Source organism: Neoarius graeffei, chromosome 26 (genome assembly GCF_027579695.1).
Source record: "Neoarius graeffei isolate fNeoGra1 chromosome 26, fNeoGra1.pri, whole genome shotgun sequence".
Lineage (NCBI taxonomy): Eukaryota > Metazoa > Chordata > Actinopteri > Siluriformes > Ariidae > Neoarius > Neoarius graeffei.
In genome coordinates, this window is record NC_083594.1 from 28,462,841 (window position 1) to 28,482,101 (window position 19,261).

General features: G+C 41.2%; 1 protein-coding gene across 5 annotated transcripts in view; it reads left to right on the forward strand.

Moving 5' to 3' along the window:
• LOC132874382 (bromodomain and PHD finger-containing protein 3-like) overlaps positions 1–19,261 on the forward strand; it is a 112,402-nt gene that overhangs the window by 74,857 nt on the left and 18,284 nt on the right. For 4 of the 5 annotated variants that reach the window (XR_009651651.1, XR_009651652.1, XM_060910530.1 and 1 more), the window contains exons 2-3: positions 9,421–10,915; positions 11,051–11,204. Coding sequence is in view for 3 of the 5 variants with exons in the window: in XM_060910530.1 (XP_060766513.1) it covers positions 9,438–10,915; positions 11,051–11,204 (1,632 nt within the window). In the remaining 2 variants the exon portion in view is untranslated. The remainder of the gene's footprint in view (positions 1–9,420; positions 10,916–11,050; positions 11,205–19,261) is intronic. The other variant, XM_060910531.1, reaches the window with a different exon arrangement.

The window sequence follows — 19,261 nt, forward strand, 5'->3', positions numbered from 1 at the left end:
CCGAAGCCGGTCGGGAGCAAGGCGAAAACGTCCTTCCTTTCAATAAATACCTCCAGGGCTGCTCTTTGCTCCGTTTTTAATAAGAACTTCCCGTTGAATGCTTTCAATACAGCATCTCTGCGTAATAGATGCGGAAGCGTGAATGAAGCGCTTCCGGCATAGATTCTGTAAACAATCTATGGCTTCCGGTCGCAGTTCTACTACGTCAGTGCCTTGAACACGCCTCTACCCAGGGCTGTTGGAGATGCTCAAAGTTGATTGGTTCCCGATTTTTCGGGAGCTTGGAAGAGCTGTAGATAGCTTGCCTGGCCAGACTAAGCTCGCAACAGGCCCTCGTGTTGCGTCACACTTAGGATGGGCGGGCCCAGGCTAGCTAAATACTGCTCCATATCAATAGTTATAGGGAGCATGTTCATCTGGAAGAGAAGATGCTTCCTGTATCCCTGAGACTGCATCGCCATAACAGGAGGTTTTTGGTCCTGATAGTGTTAGGATTATTCACTATATTTGGTTCCTATTGATATTAACTTGTAATGTGGAATCAAATAAAGTATATAAATGCTTGTGCGCGCTCGTGTATGTGTGCATGTATATGCGTGTGTGTCTGTGTCTATTTTTGTGTGTGTGTGTATATATATATATGTGTGGAAAAAAAAATGAAGAGGATACTGGAAAATTATTTATAGAAAAAATAAAGATTAGTAATTAACGCCAACACTCGCATAAAAATGACGCGTGTGTGTGTGCGTAATGTATATGCATGTTTTGTGTGTGTGTGTGTGTGCGGGCGTGTGTGTATGTATATGTGAGTGTGCGCGCTCGTGTATATGCATGTGCGTGTGTATGTATATTTGTGTGTGTGTGTGTGTGTATATGCCTGTGTGTGTATATTTGTATGCATGCGTATGTGTATGTATATGCCTGTGTATGTGTGTCAAGTTTATTTGTATAGCGCTTTTAACAATAGCCATTGTCGCAAAGCAGCTTTACAGAATTTGCACGACTTAAAACATGAGCTAATTTTATCCCTAATCTAATCTGTCCCCAATGAGCAAGCCTGTGGCGACAGTGGCAAGGAAAAACTCCCTCAGACGACATGAGGAAGAAACCTCGAGAGGAACCAGACTCAAAAGGGAACCCATCCTCATTTGGGCAACAGCAGACAACACGACTATAACATTAACAGTTTTAACATGAAGTCAGTTTCGTTGATGTTAGAAACACTTCACTGATGGAAACTTGAGTGCAAAACTGTTCATGACAACTGCAGTCCTCAAGTTAGCAAGTCAACTGTAGTCCTCAGCCATAAAAGCATAACTCTAAGAGTCCAGAGCGTCCTCCAGGTGTGACTTTCAACTGTCCACATGGGGCCGTCCTCCACAGGAGCGATGCGATGAGACTCCAACCAGACACAGGACACCAGGATGGATCAGGCAGGTCCAAGGAGCAGAAGAGGTCAGCATCTTGATCCCAGGACTGACAAAGGGATGGATTTGGGGGGGAGAAAACACAGGTTGTTAGGTATGCCCAATGTCCCCTCAATAAGTCAGACCCTCCAGGATTTCGCGATGTTGCGATTTGCAACTTCAACGCAAATTCAACCAATCCCCTTGAATTCAGGGAGGTGTTGGATATAGTTGCAATCACTGCAACTTTCCCACAAATTTGACCAATCGTTGGTGACGTTGACAAACTACCTTCCGCCTTACTTCCGTGTAGACGTTCAAGAGAAGCAGCATGTATGTAGTGTTGCCAGATTGGGTGGTTTCCCGCCCAATTGGGCGGTTTTAAGTGCATTTTGGCGGGTTTTGAACATATTTTGGGCTGGAAAACATCAGCAGTATCTGGCAACATTGCATGTGCGAGTCAGTGTTTATATAAGCTTAAATTCTGTTACTGAAAGTGTGTTATGTTTACAGTGAAGGACTGTGTGCACTTTATTTTTTACTTAATACAAGAAATTAATGGATGCCAACATTTTTGCCAAAATGATATTTTATTTTCCATTGTTTAGGCAGCTTCAGCATCATACTGTGAGATTCTGTTCAATTTTTTTTTCTTCTGTGAAGCCTGAGCCATTTATTTTATTAGTTTATAATTATTGTTTAATTTAGTCTTCAGGAGAGACTGCCTGCACACAGTACTAGTATTAATATTTTTTTTTCTTACATGAAAGCTGAGGCATTTATATTATATTTTAAGGTAACTTCATGTTGTGCTGTGAGGTTCTCTGCACTTTAACTTTTGAACCAACAGGTGCATTTGGATAAGTAAAGCCTATTTTCTGCATTTTTGTAGTCCTGGTAATCTTTTATATTGGTAAAGATGTTTATAGGACCATTTCTCAGTATCTTTGTTTTTTTAATCAATAGTTTTTCAGTAATAACTTATCACTCAATTTTAATCACAAAAAGAGTAAATCGCAACAATTTCTTGCAACTTTCACTTCCTCCCGCAATGTAATCGCAACAAAAACCTAAAAAACACCGCAAATTTCATCGCAATTTTTGGAAAAATCCCCCACAACATCAGACATTTGTGGCAGATCACAGAATCCAGGGACACATGTCTGCCCGGGGGCATTTTGAGTTATTGACAGATTCAGAAAGTACAGTTTCTAAGCTTTCCAATGATGCCTTCCATGTGGAGATCTGACAATATTTGAAGAATGTGTGGCCTTTTGAAAGTGTATACTTCTTAAAACAGAAAAGGGAGAAAATCGCCCTCAAAGTTTTCCATCTCAGCTACTCTGGGTGTAGGGCGGGCACATAATGGTGCTCATTTGCATGACATTAAGGAAAGCCCTACCCCCTACGAGCTAGCACGATACTACTTTCATGTAAACAAAGATCACCACGTCAATTTTCCTTCCATGCAAAGTAGGCCCAACACAATTATGAAGTACAAAAATAAGTCCTAAAGTATACTTTAACGTTTTGTGGTTGAAAAATTACTCACACCGTAAGAAAGAAAGATAGCACGATGATGGCACAACTAACACAACACTAGTTTCATGTAAAGCCTCGGTCACAACCGGCCGTACGTGCTCTAAAAAACGCAAGAAACGCACGAGAGCGCGCATGAAACGCACGAGAGCGCGCGTGTGATGCGCTGATTTTCGAGCCGCAGACCGGCCGCAGAGGTTCTTTGTCATGTCAAACAAACTCTACGGGCGCTTACGTTTTTTTCAGGTTGCAAGACAAACTTACGGCCAACGCGCGTCTTTCTCCATGAACAAAAAAAAAAACCGCAGCGATTTGGGAAACGCCAAAAATCACACGGCCAAAAAATCGTACGTCTGGTTGTGACCTAGGCTTAACCAAACCACAACACTCTCCGTTACATGCAAAAATAACCACACAGCCTTAGATTAATAAACTTACCCCATCAGAAAGAGAAACGGCGCACACACCAATGCCTCCGATGGAATGTAATCCTAGAACGGTCCGTGTATCATCCGATCATTCAAGTATTCCATTCAATCTGGAAAACGAGGTTGCGGTTTTTTTTTGCTAGAAATGGTTATCTCCGATGTAAATACCGTGTGTCTGTTTGCTTCGCGGTGTTTCAGCTCCTCTGCGCTCTGTTTAGCTTGCTCATTCCATAGTGAAATTACATGCCTGTATGCAGCTAAGTAGCCATGCGCTCAGCCCGTATCATACAGTTGATTCGCGAAAAAAAAAGACTTAAATCATCATGTGAATGGCCCATATGGTAATTTACCCACACCCCCCAGCAGGCTACAGTCCTGACAAAAACGAGACAATTTGCAACAAAAAATGTATGCTTTTCCAACAAAACAATCTATTATCTGAAATACTGATTGCATTCTTCAAGATCTCAACTTGCACATGATGGAAAAAAACAAAAATCACAAATTTAAAAAAAAAAAAAGGTTTCTTTTGCGATTATCTCGGATTCGTTTCGGCCGACATGTGTCCCTGGATTCGGTGAGGGGTCACATTTTAGCCCGCAACAATCACAAAAAAGGCCCACGAAATCCTGGGGGGACTGATAAGTAGGAACAGTATACATATTGCACTGAGTACAAGCAGGGACCCCGGCAACTAACTATGACAGCATAACTAAAAGGGGAGAGCCAGAAAGTAACACAGGCATGAGGGAGCCCTGGGACATAAAGCAGCAGCCACTACACCGTCAACAAACTTGAGTGAGCAAGCGAGTGGGGACTGACAGCATCCATACATCCCAGTTTACCAAAACATTCGATGTCTGAAGACCCTCCAGATGTACACCTTTACCTCATAAACACCATTAACAAAAGGCTTGATGAAACAGATATGTTTTTAGCCTAGACTTAAACGCTGAGTCTGTGTCCGATTCCCGAACATTATTTGGAAGGCTGTTCCATAATTGTGGGGCTTTGTAAGAAGTCTACATCTGCCCCCTGATGTACTAGACTTCACTATACGAGGTACCAGCAAATAGCCTGCACCTTTTGATCTAAGTAGGCGTGGCGGGTCATAGAGGACCAGAAGTTCACTCAGGTACTGTGGTGCGAGACCATCAGTGCTTTAAAGGTCAATAGTAGTATTTTATAATCAATACGACATTTGATTAGGAGCCAATGCAGTGTGGATAAGACAGGCGTGATGTGGTCATATTTTCTAGTTCTAGTAAGGACTCTTGCTGCTGCATTTTGAACTAACTGAAGCTTGTTTATGCACTTATTGGATCATTCAGACAGTAAGGTGTGTGGGGGTGTGTGTGTGCGCGCGCGTGTGCGTGCACGTGTGTGTGTGTGTGTGTATCTCATCTCATTATCTCTAGCCGCTTTATCCTGTTCTACAGGGTCGCAGGCAAGTCGGAGCCCATCCCAGCTGACTACGGGCGAAAGGCGGGGTCCACCCTGGACAAGTCACCAGGTCGTGACAGGGCTGACACATAGACACAGACAAACATTCAGACTCACATTCACACCTACAGTCAATTTGGAGTCACCAATTAACCTAACCTGCATGTCTTTGGACTGTGGGTGAAACCGGAGCACCCGGAGGAAACCCACACGGACACGGGGAGAACATGCAAACTCCGCACAGAAAGGCCCTCGTCGGCCATGGGGATCAAACCTGGACCTTCTTGCTGTGAGGCGACAGCGCTAACCACTACACCACCGTGCTGCTATGTATGTATGTACACACACAAATAACCCTAACCCAGAATCATGATGAGTAACAGGGGAGAAAGCATATGCCCCTCTCACCCAGAGTGTTCTCGGGCATAGATGAGTGTGGCATTGTGGATCTGAACTCCACAATCTCTTGATTGGGCCACTCAGGAGCCCCCCACACTAACATTTTCCTTAAAAGGAAATTATGTAAATGGTGATAATTAGAAAGTGATTAAAGGTGCTGACTGCAAAGTCATCTGAAACTTTCAAGATTTTTTTATTGTGCATGCCATTTTCCTGGGCCTCACAAGAACAATATGCTGCAGGCAAGATGTGATCGTTTTGATGTGCTGAGAGTCACTTTTCTCCATTTTGGAACTGAATTTCCTGCGTCTTGAAGTAAACAGTATGGCCCTATGGAAAAAAGCAAACGTGAGGAGCTGTGGGGTATCTATCTATCTATCTATCTATCTATCTATCTATCTATCTATCTATCTATCAATTTATTTTAAACGTGAGTTTTTAACTAATTGGTATAACTATAGTTATACCAATTAGTTAAAAACTCACGTTTTTAACGTGATGGAACTGCATCACATCAAGATGGTGACGTGTGGAAAACATTGTGCTGATTAAAAATTTATTAACCCAGCCGATCGCATTACGTCCAAGAGCTGAGAAAATAAATTAAAAAAACCACGTTTATTCTGCTCACTGTTCTCTTTCTCTGTTTGTGTGCACACGTTCACAGCTTCAGATGGATTAAATGCAGAGGAGGAATTTTACTGTGTTTTGAGTATTTTTGTCACTTTATTTTTGAACAAAGGCTGCTTCTTAATTTACCCACAAATGTATTTATTACACTTGAAATATGTACAGCAAACCAGCCACTGGATTTGGGATACTACAACATCCTGAACTATTTAGTGTTTGGGACTTCTAAATACAGCGGAGATGCTAAAGGCATACAAAAGTACAGATGCCTAACAATATTTTGAGGCAGGCTTCGTGCATGCTGGAATGTTATGCGAAATTCCCGGTAAAGAAAAATCCCTTATGCCCAGGGTAAACTCAAACATGGACTTCTAATAGTAATAAACAAACCAGGGCCTAGATCTAGGATATTTTGTGATGTTTAGCTGAATCTACATTTATCCAAACATTAAAAACATGTTGCTTGTCATGCTAAGCATTGAGTCTAATAAAATACGGAGCGTTGCAAAAATTTTTATATCATTCTGGGATATTTACATCTCTATTATTTGAGATGTAATGATATATGATATCAGATTTTTTGAAACACCTTGTATCATACATGTCAACCTTTAGTTACCCATGGCCTTACAAAATCTGTACTTTTTACCTTGCATACACCCATGAGCCCTTATACATGAGAAGAAATTCCAATATATAATCCAAAGCACCGATTGTTTTACTCCACATTTATACACTCCTATTGTAATAGGCATATTTATCACACTGCATCAAGTTAAAGGGATCAAATAAGCATGTACTGAATAAAAAGAAATTTTAGATCCCAGAGAAAACCGAATTAAAAAGGACTATATGTACAGTCAAGTAAACAATTATCTACTAAAGAGAATGACTGACTGACCTATAAACTTAATTATTTAATATACATTGTATCAGTAATACAGAATTATTGATGTAAATTTTACAAATAAAATGTATTAATATTAAATAGTTCATAAAAATTACACAAAGTTCTATTTGACGTGTTGACATCACCTACAATATTACATTCCACCAAAGAAAATTACTTGAAATATAACAGCAGTACTAAGTAGGTATGTTAATTAAAATAGTAGGTTACATGTAATCAATTATATATAATCATGTCAAACAGTAAATGAAGGTTAGTAAAAGTTCCATTTGAGAAAAAAGTGTTGACACTACAAGCAGTGTTAGATCCAACTAAAGATGACTGAACCACATCAAGTATATTATGTAAACAAGGATAAGTGAAAATATTAATAAATTTATGAAGTTAAACTGAAAATCTTCCCAGTAATTTATAACAAGAATTTAAATGTTATTCCTTTTTGGAGTGTTCTTTGTTGTACAAAGATGTTGCAGATTTGGCACTAGAAAACCACGTGCAATTATAAAACCACATAAATCAAAAATAGTTCCATTTCATTGGGCATGCATGTTTGAAAAAATAAATGGTGGATGCTAAGAATTTTCTTGGAGTAACGAAAAAAATCTCTGATACAAAACGTAATTTTCCCATATCAGTGTATGCCGTATTAGCCAAAAAATTGCATTTTCCCATACAAAATATGGGGAAACCTGTATAATTTGCCATGTATGTTGTATATTGTGTCCAAAGCCCACATCCAGATATACATTTTAATGTTGCACAGAGCTTTTAAAATGTTCTCCACCCACATGGCAATGGTTTGTCATTCAGTCTTTCTGTTTAACTGCAGTTCGCCACTTTTTCTTGTCTTTCAGGGTTTGCCAAGAAATGGTGAAAAGTTAAACCAGGCTTATCTCCACATCTGTTATTACATCCAAAAGCACTACAGGTCTCTGGCATTGTTCTTTTAGATCTAACTTCTACAAGTTTATCTGTAGGTGCACTGATTTGGGCTTGGGATCATTTGCACTTGTGCCGGTTGTTGGCAGACACCAAGCTTGGCCGGATAAACACATCCGCAGTTGCAATGACGTAATGTTAAAGGCCCCTATAACTCCATACTTGCTAATGTGGAGTCGAGCCCATGCATTCTAAGGTTAAGATAGCGAAGCGGTAGCTAGAATTTAGTTATCAATCCAGAAAAATGACATGTCATCTAATCTTGCTCTATCTTGCAGTTGCACTCATTAGGCAGGCTATCTTTTTCTTTTCCACTGGCTTTTAGCTTGCGGAAGAGCAGAGTCTGGCCGCATGGTGGTGTAGTGGTTAGCACTGTTGCCTTACAGCAAGAAGGTTCTGGGTTTGAGCCCAGTGGCCTTTCTGTGTGGAGTTTGCATGTTCTCCCTATGTCTGCATGGGTTTCCTCCGGGTGTTCCGGTTTCCCCCACAGTCCAAAGACATGCGGGTTAGGGTAATTGGTGGCTCTAAATTGACCATAGGTGTGAATGGTTTTCTCTCTGTGTCAGCCCTGTGATGACCTGGCGACTTATCCAGGGTATACCCCACCTCTTGCCCATTGTCAGCTGGGATCGGCTCCAGCTTGCCCGCGACCCTGCACAGGATAAGCGGTTATCCTGTGCAGGGTAATGGGATGGATGGAAGAGCGGAGTCTGCCATGTTTGCCCACGCCAACTTGGTTTGGTTAAAAGTAAGTCAAACACACCCCATGGTGTTTTTGTTTTTGGAATTGTAAAATGCGGGACACATTTTTATCTTGCCAAAACAGGTGAACATCTCGAAACTCCAACAGCTATAGAACATTTTGCTTAGAATCCAACTTTGCAGTCTGCACCTTTTTAAATATGCTGTGGGTTTTATTTATTTATTTAGGGGCAGCACGTGGTGTAGTGGTTAGCGCTGTCGCCTCACAGCAAGAAGGTCCAGGTTCGAGCCCCATGGCCGATGAGGGCCTTTCTGTGCAGAGTTTGCATGTTCTCCCCGTGTCTGTGTGGGTTTCCTCCGGGTGCTCCGGTTTCCCCCACGGTCCAAAGACATGCAGGTTAGGTTAACTGGTGAATCTAAATTGACCGTAGGTGTGAATGTGAGTGTGAATGGTTGTCTGTGATGACCTGGCGACTTGTCCAGGGTGTACCCCGCCTTTCGCCCGTAGTCAGCTGGGATAGGCTCCAGCTTGCCTGCGACCCTGTAGAATAGGATAAAGCGGCTAGAGATAATGAGATTTATTTATTTATTTATTTAAACTGTTTTTTGTTCTCCGATGCATTAAAATGCCTTTGAGCAGTAGCTCAGCAGTGAACATATAACCATGCGCACATTCGACACGTGAGTTGTAAAGTGGTTATATACTTTTTATTAATTTTATTTTTTTTAACTATTACTGTTTACTGCGCATTTACATGTAGCTGGGTTTTTGCAATGGTTCCTTCTGCACAGTTGTATTATTACACTCCCCCTGTACTCTACGTAAACCTGAAATGATGGAAATGCTTGTTTTCCTGTCTTATTTTAGGCTATTGATTTTGGATAATTAAATAATTTTTATTTCAATTTTTAAAAAAGGTAAATTGCCAGTAGGGAAAAATCTATATCGCACAAGCCTATTTTTTTGTTTATTTAATAATTCAGAGAGTCTGTGCCACACTCACTCATTTATGGCATTTTTAAGGTATAAAAGGTCAAAAAATGAAGAAGCTAAGGAGACGAAGTTGTCAGATTGCATTCAGCAGAGGAAGGAGCAGTTCCTCCAACCACACAGACCAGGATATGTTTCTCCGCTCTCCCTCCCCATGTAGATTCAGCTTCTCCATGTCCAGAGACACACTCACATATGCCCAGTCTCAGAAAATGGTGGAGGTAGAGCTTGAGGGGAGAGTTCATCGGATTAACATTTCTGACCCACTCAAAGTCATCACAGAGGATGAGATGTTAGCACAGGACCTGGCAGAGTGCAACAGCAACAAAGAGAACAGTGAGCAGATTGCAAGCTTTGCTCAGCAGGATCACACAGTCTCCTCACTGAAGGACAGGAGGAAAGACAAACATAGTGGCAGGAGTAGATACTCTGGTGGCCAACACTACACCCACAACCATTTGAGCTCAGCTCAACACACTCCATTAATGAGCCTTCTACCTAAGCCCACCTTCCACAGAGTGGACACTTACTTGCCATCAGAGGCTTATCCTCTTCCTGTGGCCTACTACCGCTATGTGGAGAAGTCTAATGAGGAGATGAAGGCGGAGTATGACATGGATGAGGAAGACATGGCTTGGCTGGAGATAGTCAACCAGAAACGTGTGTCAGATGGACATGCCTCAGTCTCTCCTAACACATTTGAGATATTGATTGACCGGCTGGAGAGGGAATCCATTCTGGAGTCCCGGAGCCAAGCCTTGTCCCAAAGTACCATTGATGAAGATGCTTTCTGCTGTGTGTGCTTGAATGATGAGTGCCTTAACAGCAATGTCATCTTGTTTTGTGACATCTGCAACTTGTCTGTACACCAGGAGTGTTACGGAGTGCCCTACATACCCGAAGGCCAGTGGCTATGCCGCCGCTGCCTGCAATCCCCCTCCCAGCCGGTGGACTGTGTCCTTTGTCCAAATAGAGGAGGTGCCTTTAAACAGGCCAGTGATGGCCGCTGGGCCCACGTAATTTGCGCTATATGGATCCCTGAAGTTTGTTTTGCTAACACAGTATTCCTGGAACCAGTGGAAGGTGTGAATAACATTCCCCCTGCAAGATGGAAACTTACATGCTATCTGTGCAAGCAGAGAGGGAGGGGGGCATCCATTCAGTGCCACAAGGCCAACTGCTACCGGGCATTTCATGTCACCTGTGCTCAACAGGGTGGGCTCTTTATGAAGATTGACCCAGTGCAGGAGACTGGCACCAACACCACCACATTCACTGTGAAGAAGACTGCGTTTTGTGGGAACCATTCTCCTCTAGAGGCACAAGTGGGATACAGTGAAGAGGGTGGAGGTATAGGGGGTAGGGGTCAAAGATCATACACTCTAGGACCTGCAGTACAGCAAAATTGGCATGGGAGCAAAAAGGGTTTGGTCACACAGCAAAGAATGAAGACAAGAAAGAATGCAGATGGAGTGTCACGCAAGTCTGCAGTGCCTCTACTCCTCGTACCCCAAATCCCCTCCTACAGGTAAGACTTCCTGCATTTCTTCTCACAGACTATCAACCTATTTAAATTTTTATGCTATTCTACTAATACAGATAATATTCATTTTAAAAGATGTATGGGGGAATGAAAGCTTGATTTTGTACTACTTCTTAACAGGCTTAATAAGATTTGCACAGGCATGCCAGTGCAGAGGAAGAACCAGTTCATGCAGAGGCTTCATAATTATTGGCTGCTAAAACGTCATTCCCGTAATGGCATTCCACTTGTCCATCAGCTCCACTCACACCAACAGGTTCAGAAGACTGAAGAGGTCTGGGAGCCTTTTAAGAATTTTGAATCTTCACATGTAGTGTCATGGGCTGTATTCAGAGTTGAGTTATGTCCATAATGAGGATCTAATTGTGCACGCTGATATTAAGACCTTGGATGTAATGACAGACTTGCTCAGTATTCAGAAGTTATGAGGGAGTTATACATATGGGGTGGAGTTTGTCTAAAACAAACTCCATTAACTTGCATTAAATGTTGCGTGCGATTCTGATCTTGAACTTGAGTGCATTTTCCTAACATAAAATTGGTTTGAGTGAGGAGAAGTAAGTCCAGTGCTGCTGTCTGGCAGTTTGATGTAACGACAATGTCACACTGAAATTATTCTAAGAAGGCCATTTGGGGCAACTATTGAATATATAAACATTACAGTCAATTAAATTATCAATAAATTAGGGATAAAATTAGCTCATATTTAAAGTCTTTAATTTTCTGTAAAGCTGCTTTGCGACAATGTCTGTTAAAATCATTATACAAATAAACTTGAATTGTTTATATATAAATTAATTTTATTGTCCACACTTTTTTTTTTTCCTCTAGTAAGGACATCATTGGAGATGCAATTTAATTGGAGGCTCATGATGATGATAGTTTTTGTCCTGCTCACACATTACAATTTCATCAACTTTATTTACATTCTCATGGCTTCATTAAGGTGTGCTCATCAGTGTAATATTTAATAAAAAAAATAGGATGTGCTCGATCAAGTGCTATTTTATAAGTTGATGTAACTAGATTTGCATTTCCTGAAGGAAATACTAATGCTTGCAAAGCAAAAAACTGAAAATGGATGGATTACTTTAATTTGCACATGAGCCCATTAACATGTTAGCTATTAGCGCATTAGCTGTTAACCATTAGCATGTTGGCCATTAGCTGTTAGCAGGTAACCCATTAGCAAATGGGCTGTTAGCCTGTTAGAAAGAGAGAAAGAAATGAAATGGATGAAGTTTGATATTAACAGGGAGAGAGCAGGATGGGGAAGACAGAAACGGAACACTGTAGCAGTGACAGTTGTACAGCTGACTTGAAAATTGACGGTTGTAGAATAAGTCATGAAAATTTCACCATTCGCATTTTGATTATTGTTAGATTGAAAGAGAGAAGGGGAGGGCTGGAGAGAAAGAGAGGGACATTATGGAGTATGAAGAGAAATATAGATTAAGTTTGTGAAGTTGAGAGAAAGAGAAAGCAAGATGAGGGTATCTTATTTCAGCAGTTCAATTAACAGACAAAGTTTGTCAGTTCTACTTTACAAGATGGGCTTTGCTTTGCAAGCACTAAAACAAGAAAAGGGTGTTTCCTGGAGAAAGTGTGTGCGTGACTTTGCTATTTGCATTAAATGAGAAAGGAAGGGTGAACAAATAAAAGGGTTATACTTAGTTTCAGCAATTTAAACTACAGACAAATTGAAGCAGGTCTACTTTAAATGTTGGAGTAGTAAAATCAGTGGTCTGATATGGAAGGATGGAGGGTTGAATGGAAAAAATAGAAGAGTGAGATACATAGGGGTTTTCTTAAAAGTGCTGTACTTCTGCAGTTGAATCCATATACACTACAACCCCGCTATAACAAACTCTTTTTTACTATGAGCTTTTGCATATAAGGAACTAAATTTGTGCCCCATGCCTTTAATGGCCATGATTCGGAGTCTTAAAAAAAAATTTCACTGAACTCTGTGACAAATAAGAAGTAATCAAGTCTGCAGTCAAGTTAACATGTGTTAACACCATAAAACAAAGGTTTAACTAGCCTCGCTTAGGTGTTGATCACCAACAATTACCAAGAATGCAGACCAAAGAATCTACAAAAGGATTAAATGGCTGCAAATCACTGATGATGTCAGCAACACGAACGAACTAAATAGAGAAGATTTAGGCCCTGTCCACATGGCAACGGATTCAGATGAATCTGATAAAATTGTTTATCGTTTCGGCCTGGCGTCCACACGGCACCGGCGTTTTGGGTGCCCCAAAACGAAATCTTTTGAGAACGGATTCCAGAGTGAAAAAATCTGGCAACGGTGCCGTTGCGAAGTCGTCTGGATGAGTAGCACGGATTTGTTTACGATGATGTCACAACCACATGACTGTCAGTGCTTCACGCCGGGTAGAAGTGTAACGAACTCGATGCGAGTTGTCAACAAATCCTATAACTTGGTTCATGAAACGCGCTTACAAAATATTTTCACTGTGAATATTTGTGTAATGGTGCAAAGAGAGAGAGTGAGAGAATAGCCCTTAGGGCAGAGTCTTTAGTCCAAACACTGCGGATGCAGTACCAAACTGCGCACCGCCCATGCGCTTTCCAAAAACAAAAACAATCCCGCCAGTAAAAATAGGAAAAAAAGGAGCGATCTCACCTCTTCAGATATTAAAGTCCGACAATACATTCCTCAAAAAGGGCGTAGAAGAACAAAGTAATCCATCAATGTGTAGCATTCAATTTATTCCAGACCATTAAAGAATTCTGGAGGATCTCAGAATGTTGGCGTACCGGCTTCCATCTACCCCCGTTCATTCCTCTCTCTCTCTCTCCATCTACCCCCGTTCATTCCTCTTTCCACGTCTCCATTCAAAAAACAAGGGACTATTGAAGTTTTTCACCCACATAACCAAGTCATGTGAGGCTGCCATTTTGGACGTCACGGCTCGAATCAGTTTGAATGCGAGGAAGGCGACAAACGAAAAACATAAAAGAAAAAGGAGCGAGATGCAGAAAACACCTTCACTATCCAGCGACTTAGGGCATTTACAGGGCGAGCAGAGGGAGAGGTATTTGCAAAAATTGAGGTTAGCAGGCTTAGAGAACGACGTTTACCTGCTTCCACCAGGATTGTTCACTGACTTACGGAAGTACACGAAGCCCTCGTCTTTACCTGACTTCGGCCCACATGATCTGTATACCTATGTCGTTAAAAACCCATCGCCATATACAGGTATTGATCTGAAAGCGTATAAGAGTTTGGATACCTACAAATATTTTGTGTCAGGCTGGGTAACATGCCTACATCAGTGGGTCGTCCCTGGAGCCGGTGGTCGCCATCTTATTACAGCTAAGGTTTGTTCACATTTTCATTTACTTTCGGTCCTCAGGATAAACAAAATGTTTTATGTCATTGAAATAACTTAGTCTGTTGAGACATGGCCCGTTATAAATTTGCTGTTACCAGGCAATGACCAAGAACTGTATTATTAGGGTCGGTGTCTGTGTTGTAGCAGTGCACTAGCAGCTAGCTGTTAGCACTAGCTAATGTCAACAACATCATAGCTGGTATGTTACTGTAGCAATGTTTACGTTCAGTCATTTGGATGACTGTTAAAACCTTTCAGTCTCAAGTTTTTCCTTTACTGTATTTACTAGTTTACTGTAATTATGATCCGGCAGCTATTTACACCGGATCCAGTGTAAATAGCTGCCGGAGCGCGCTCCGGCTTGCTCCCCCTCAAATTAAGCAGCGCGCTCCGGGAGCAAGCCGGAGCGCGCTGCTTAATTTGAGGGGGAGCAAGCCGGAGCGCGCTGCTTAATTTGAGGGGGAGCAAGCCGGAGCGTGCTCCGGAACCTCGGCCGGAGCACTCCGGGAGCAAGCCGGAGCGCGCTGCTTAATTTGAGGGGGAGCAAGCCGGAGCGTGCTCCGGAACCTCAGCCGGAGCACTCCGGGAGCAAGCCGGAGTGCGCTGCTTAATTTGAGGGGGAGCAAGCCGGAGCGCGCTCCGGCAGTTATTTACACTGGATCCGGTGTAAATAGCTGCCGGATCATAATTACAGTAAACTCGTAAATACAGTAAAGGAAAAACTTGAGACTGAAAGGTTTTAACAGTCATCCAAATGACTGAACGTAAACATTGCTACAGTAACATACCAGCTATGATGTTGTTGACATTAGCTAGCTTGACCTTCAAAATGGCGGACACCGGGGCATCACGTGACCCTGTGACGTCAGGTGAAAAACCTCAATAGCCATAGGACAGGGAGTGAGAAGGTGTGCCTGTGTGACAGTGACAGGGAAGAACCTAGGCTCATGCTCGCCCTGAATTTCTCTTAAAGTGAAGGCAGAAGAACGTTCAGCGCCTGGCCAGGCTTTCTATGTATTAATTTACATAGACGTTTTAATATGAAATATAAATAAGTGTTTTAGACAATAGATACTATTTTACGCTATTGACTAATAATCAAAACTTTATGTGGCTAATGCTACAGAAGAAGGGGTTTATGCGCATGCATCTACTTCGTCTATTGTTCTGGTGTCTCCGATGGGACCGTCTTACAGCGCACGTAGAGGTGTGGCATGTGTATTGCATCGTTTTCAGCAAGCGTTGCGTTGCCATATGAACCTGATATTTTACTGATCCGTTGCCCATGTGGACGCGATATTTAAAAAAAAAAAAATCTCGTTGCCGTTGTCGTGTGGATGTAGCCTTAGAAAATATAGCGAGTTGGTGTGTCGACATGGACACCGGTAACTGCCATCATTTCCATAACAAATGATGAAATTGTGGCATCCATTTGTGATCCTTTAACACAGTTCATTGACAGTGATTCAGAAGGAGAAATTTGTGATCAGGAGAAAGTGCCTAAAATGAAAGCAGCCCAGGATTACAAGTTTCTTCAGCAAGTAAAACTGATGGGACACTAGTATTGTTCTCTTACTGACGGAGTTACTTACTAACTATTAAGTTTACAATAGTCACGTTATTTTGACCTTGTGTCACATGCACGTGGCGGCTCGCCTAGAACTGTCATGTATGTCATGCACTTGTGCATGCCAAGCTTGAGCTCATGAGGACTAATTGTTGTGCGCTTGTTGCTGATCTGAGCACAATCACCATGTGTGCTTAAAGGAGATGCACAGAACCATGGCCTCACTTTTAGTTTATAAATGTCTTGAGACCTCAAGAATGGCATTGGAATAGTTTTAAGTGTTAACAATAAATCTAGTAATTTTTATGATTTAAAATTATTCATATAGGTAGCGGTCTGAGTGAATGACCTTGATATCTGTGACGTCACCGCAGGAAGGCTATCGGTCTCCTCACCATTTTCACTATACTAAAACACAGAGCTGACTGCAACTGCGAGCTTCTATTTTGAGCTAATTTATCACCATGCCACATAGATGTGTTGTTGGCGGGTGCAGCAACACAACAAAAGGTGGATTTATGTTGCATTCATGGCCCAAGAATGTTCAAACTGTAAAGATTTGGACGTGTTTTGCGAGACGTTCATTGGGCGCCTACGAAGTGGTCTGTCCTTTGCTCTGCACATTTTACTGAAGACTCGTACGAAACCTCTGATCTATTGAGGAGTGTTGGCTATAAGTTAAGTCAAGTTTATTTGTATAGCGCTTTTAATAATAAACAATATAAGCCTGTATTGAAAGAGGGTCCAGTACCAACAATTAAAGGAAAAGAAAACTACAAGAAAAGGAAAGTAAGTTCAGTTGCACCAGTTCTCCCGGAGTGTGAGCCAAGGGTTGTTGCTAAAAACCTGTTATCGCTCGGGCAGTGACCTCTCCGCGGGTGTTGCTAAAACCGGTGACATTCAGTCCCGGGTTTTAGTAATCGCCTGAGCTGAGCATTAATGATGGAGTACTCAGTATGGAGAAAATGGAGAATGAGTGGACCAGCCGTCTGATTTCTCTGCTGGATATGCTTGCCTCAGCAGCAATATCTTGCCCTTACATGGAAGAAGCAAATGAACGGAGAACTGAACAAACAACTGAAAGTCAGATTGTTTCAAAACAATCGGCCACCAGGTTGGCCTTTGAGAAGCGAGAACACAGATGGGTAAGATGCGACTCTCATTTGGATATAAAACAACTAAAACACCACCACTCGTTGTTTACCTGCATTTAGATTTGTATTTAAGTTACCAGTATAAGATTATTTAATTTGCTTCAGAATGTGATTTGTCTCCGCTCATCTGATTTTACTTAATTAACCTTTTACGTTTTATCAGGGAAAATGCATGTTTGTTGCATAAGTTATAACACCTATCCTGTTTTAATGAGAGTCAACCCACAAATCCGTCTTAGTTGAGCAAGTCGGTAATGGTATTTCTTACTTTCACCATAAATTTTTATGACTTTCATCAAGGTCCTTGGCCTTAAAACCGGTTCCTGCTGTGACATCACGCACTCAGGGCTGGCTGGCTCAGCGGGTCAGCTTGAATGCCAACTTTGCGGTCGATTTTAAAACAAAAAATATGTATATAAATTTAAATATATATATATATATATATTTTTAAATTCCCCATTTACGCAACATGCAGGAGTCAAGGATGGAGGTACTATCCACTCAGAAATGTATTTAAAAATAAAGGTTCTGCGTACCTCTAAGTTATAAGGATTATGAAAGCACAGACTTTGCAAAGTATCTGCTTATGTACCTTGTGTCTCATGTTACCAAACCTCGTGTCTCTGTATTGCTCTTTTGGTTTTGACTTTGTTTTGTATATTTGGATTCTGCTTTTCATTCTTGCCCCGGCTATTCTATCTTGCCTCAACTGTTCTCCCATGACCCTTGTCTGTTTGTGCTTTCGCATTATGTTTTGGATCAATTTTCCTGCCTGTTTGTAAATAAACGATCTTTCTGCAGTTACATCCGTCCCACCGCCTCCTTTACATGACCCATCGAAAAGAGTGACTCATTTCCTTTACTTGGTAAATATGTAAGGGAATGACACGTGAAATATAAATTAAACACAGTTGGTCTTGCTTTAGGTAAGAGTGAGTGTTTAGTGTGACAAGTGGGTCATTTCAGTATAACAAACTTTTTAGACATCCCCCAAGGAGTTCATTATAACGGGGTTGCAGTGTACTACTAATAATAAGAAGAAAAAGAAGTAGAAAAATTAATACACTGCAACCCCACTATAATGAACTCTTTGGGGGCTGTCCAAATAGTTTGTTATACTGAAATGACCCACTTGTTACACCACTTGTGTTTTATGTGAAACTTTAGGCATAATCACCTTTTATCACAAATTTCTCCTTCCAAGTCCCAAGTGCAGTTCATTGAGTTAAAGGATCCCGAATGGAGGTGATGACTTCTTCGTCTGTTATGGAAATGATGGAGGTTACTGGTATATCGTTGTCAATGTCCACCCACTCACTTGCTGTGTTTTTTCTTTTAACAATTTTTATTGATTTTCCATTAAACATACATTTGTTACAGCTTATTTTGGCATTCCAAGTGTACACAAGCATAGAACAGCTGCATTATTCAAATAAAAAAGAAGCCCACTCCTCCTGACCATTATTACCAAATAACCCGCCCATTCCCACTAATCCCTTTATGTACAAGCCATCATAAAATAAATTAATTAGTTAGTATAGAGAAAGGAGAAGAGAATGAAGAAAAAAAGTTAAATATTTATTTATTTATTTATTATTATTATTATTATTATTATTATTATTAATAGGGGGGGAAAGGGGGAGGTTCACCGCTGCCTCACATTAATACTGGTATCCTAATCATTTCTTATTTAATGGTATTTGTAAACTCTCATAGTATTCTAAAAAGGGGGTCCAAATCGTTCTAAATTTTTGCAAGGAACCTTTAAGGGTATATCTGATTTTCTCTAGTTTAAAAAAAAAAAAAACATGGTATCTCTAATCCATCTTGTGAAATTAGGAGGTACTTGTTCCTTCCAGGATAGAAGAATGAGACGTCTTGCAATCAGGAAGGTAAATGCTATAATTACATGAGCTTTGCCATTAAAGGAATCCGAATAGGGTACATAGGAGTGGGGGTGGTCTTTTTTGAAACCTTTCCGTATAGGCATTAAAGACATTGGTCCAAAATGTGTTAAACTTGGGGCAGGACCATAGCATGTGTATGTAATCTGCTGGTTGACCTTTACAGCAGGGACAAGAAGGGTCTATATTGGGAAAATTTTCGTGAGTCTTGCATTTGTCAAATATGCCCTCAAGACAATTTTTAGTTGTATCAAGCTGTGCCTAGCACACAGGGAAGGTGTGTACCAAGTCAAGCATCGTCTTCCATCGATCATCTGTAATTTCCTCTCCAATATAGTTCT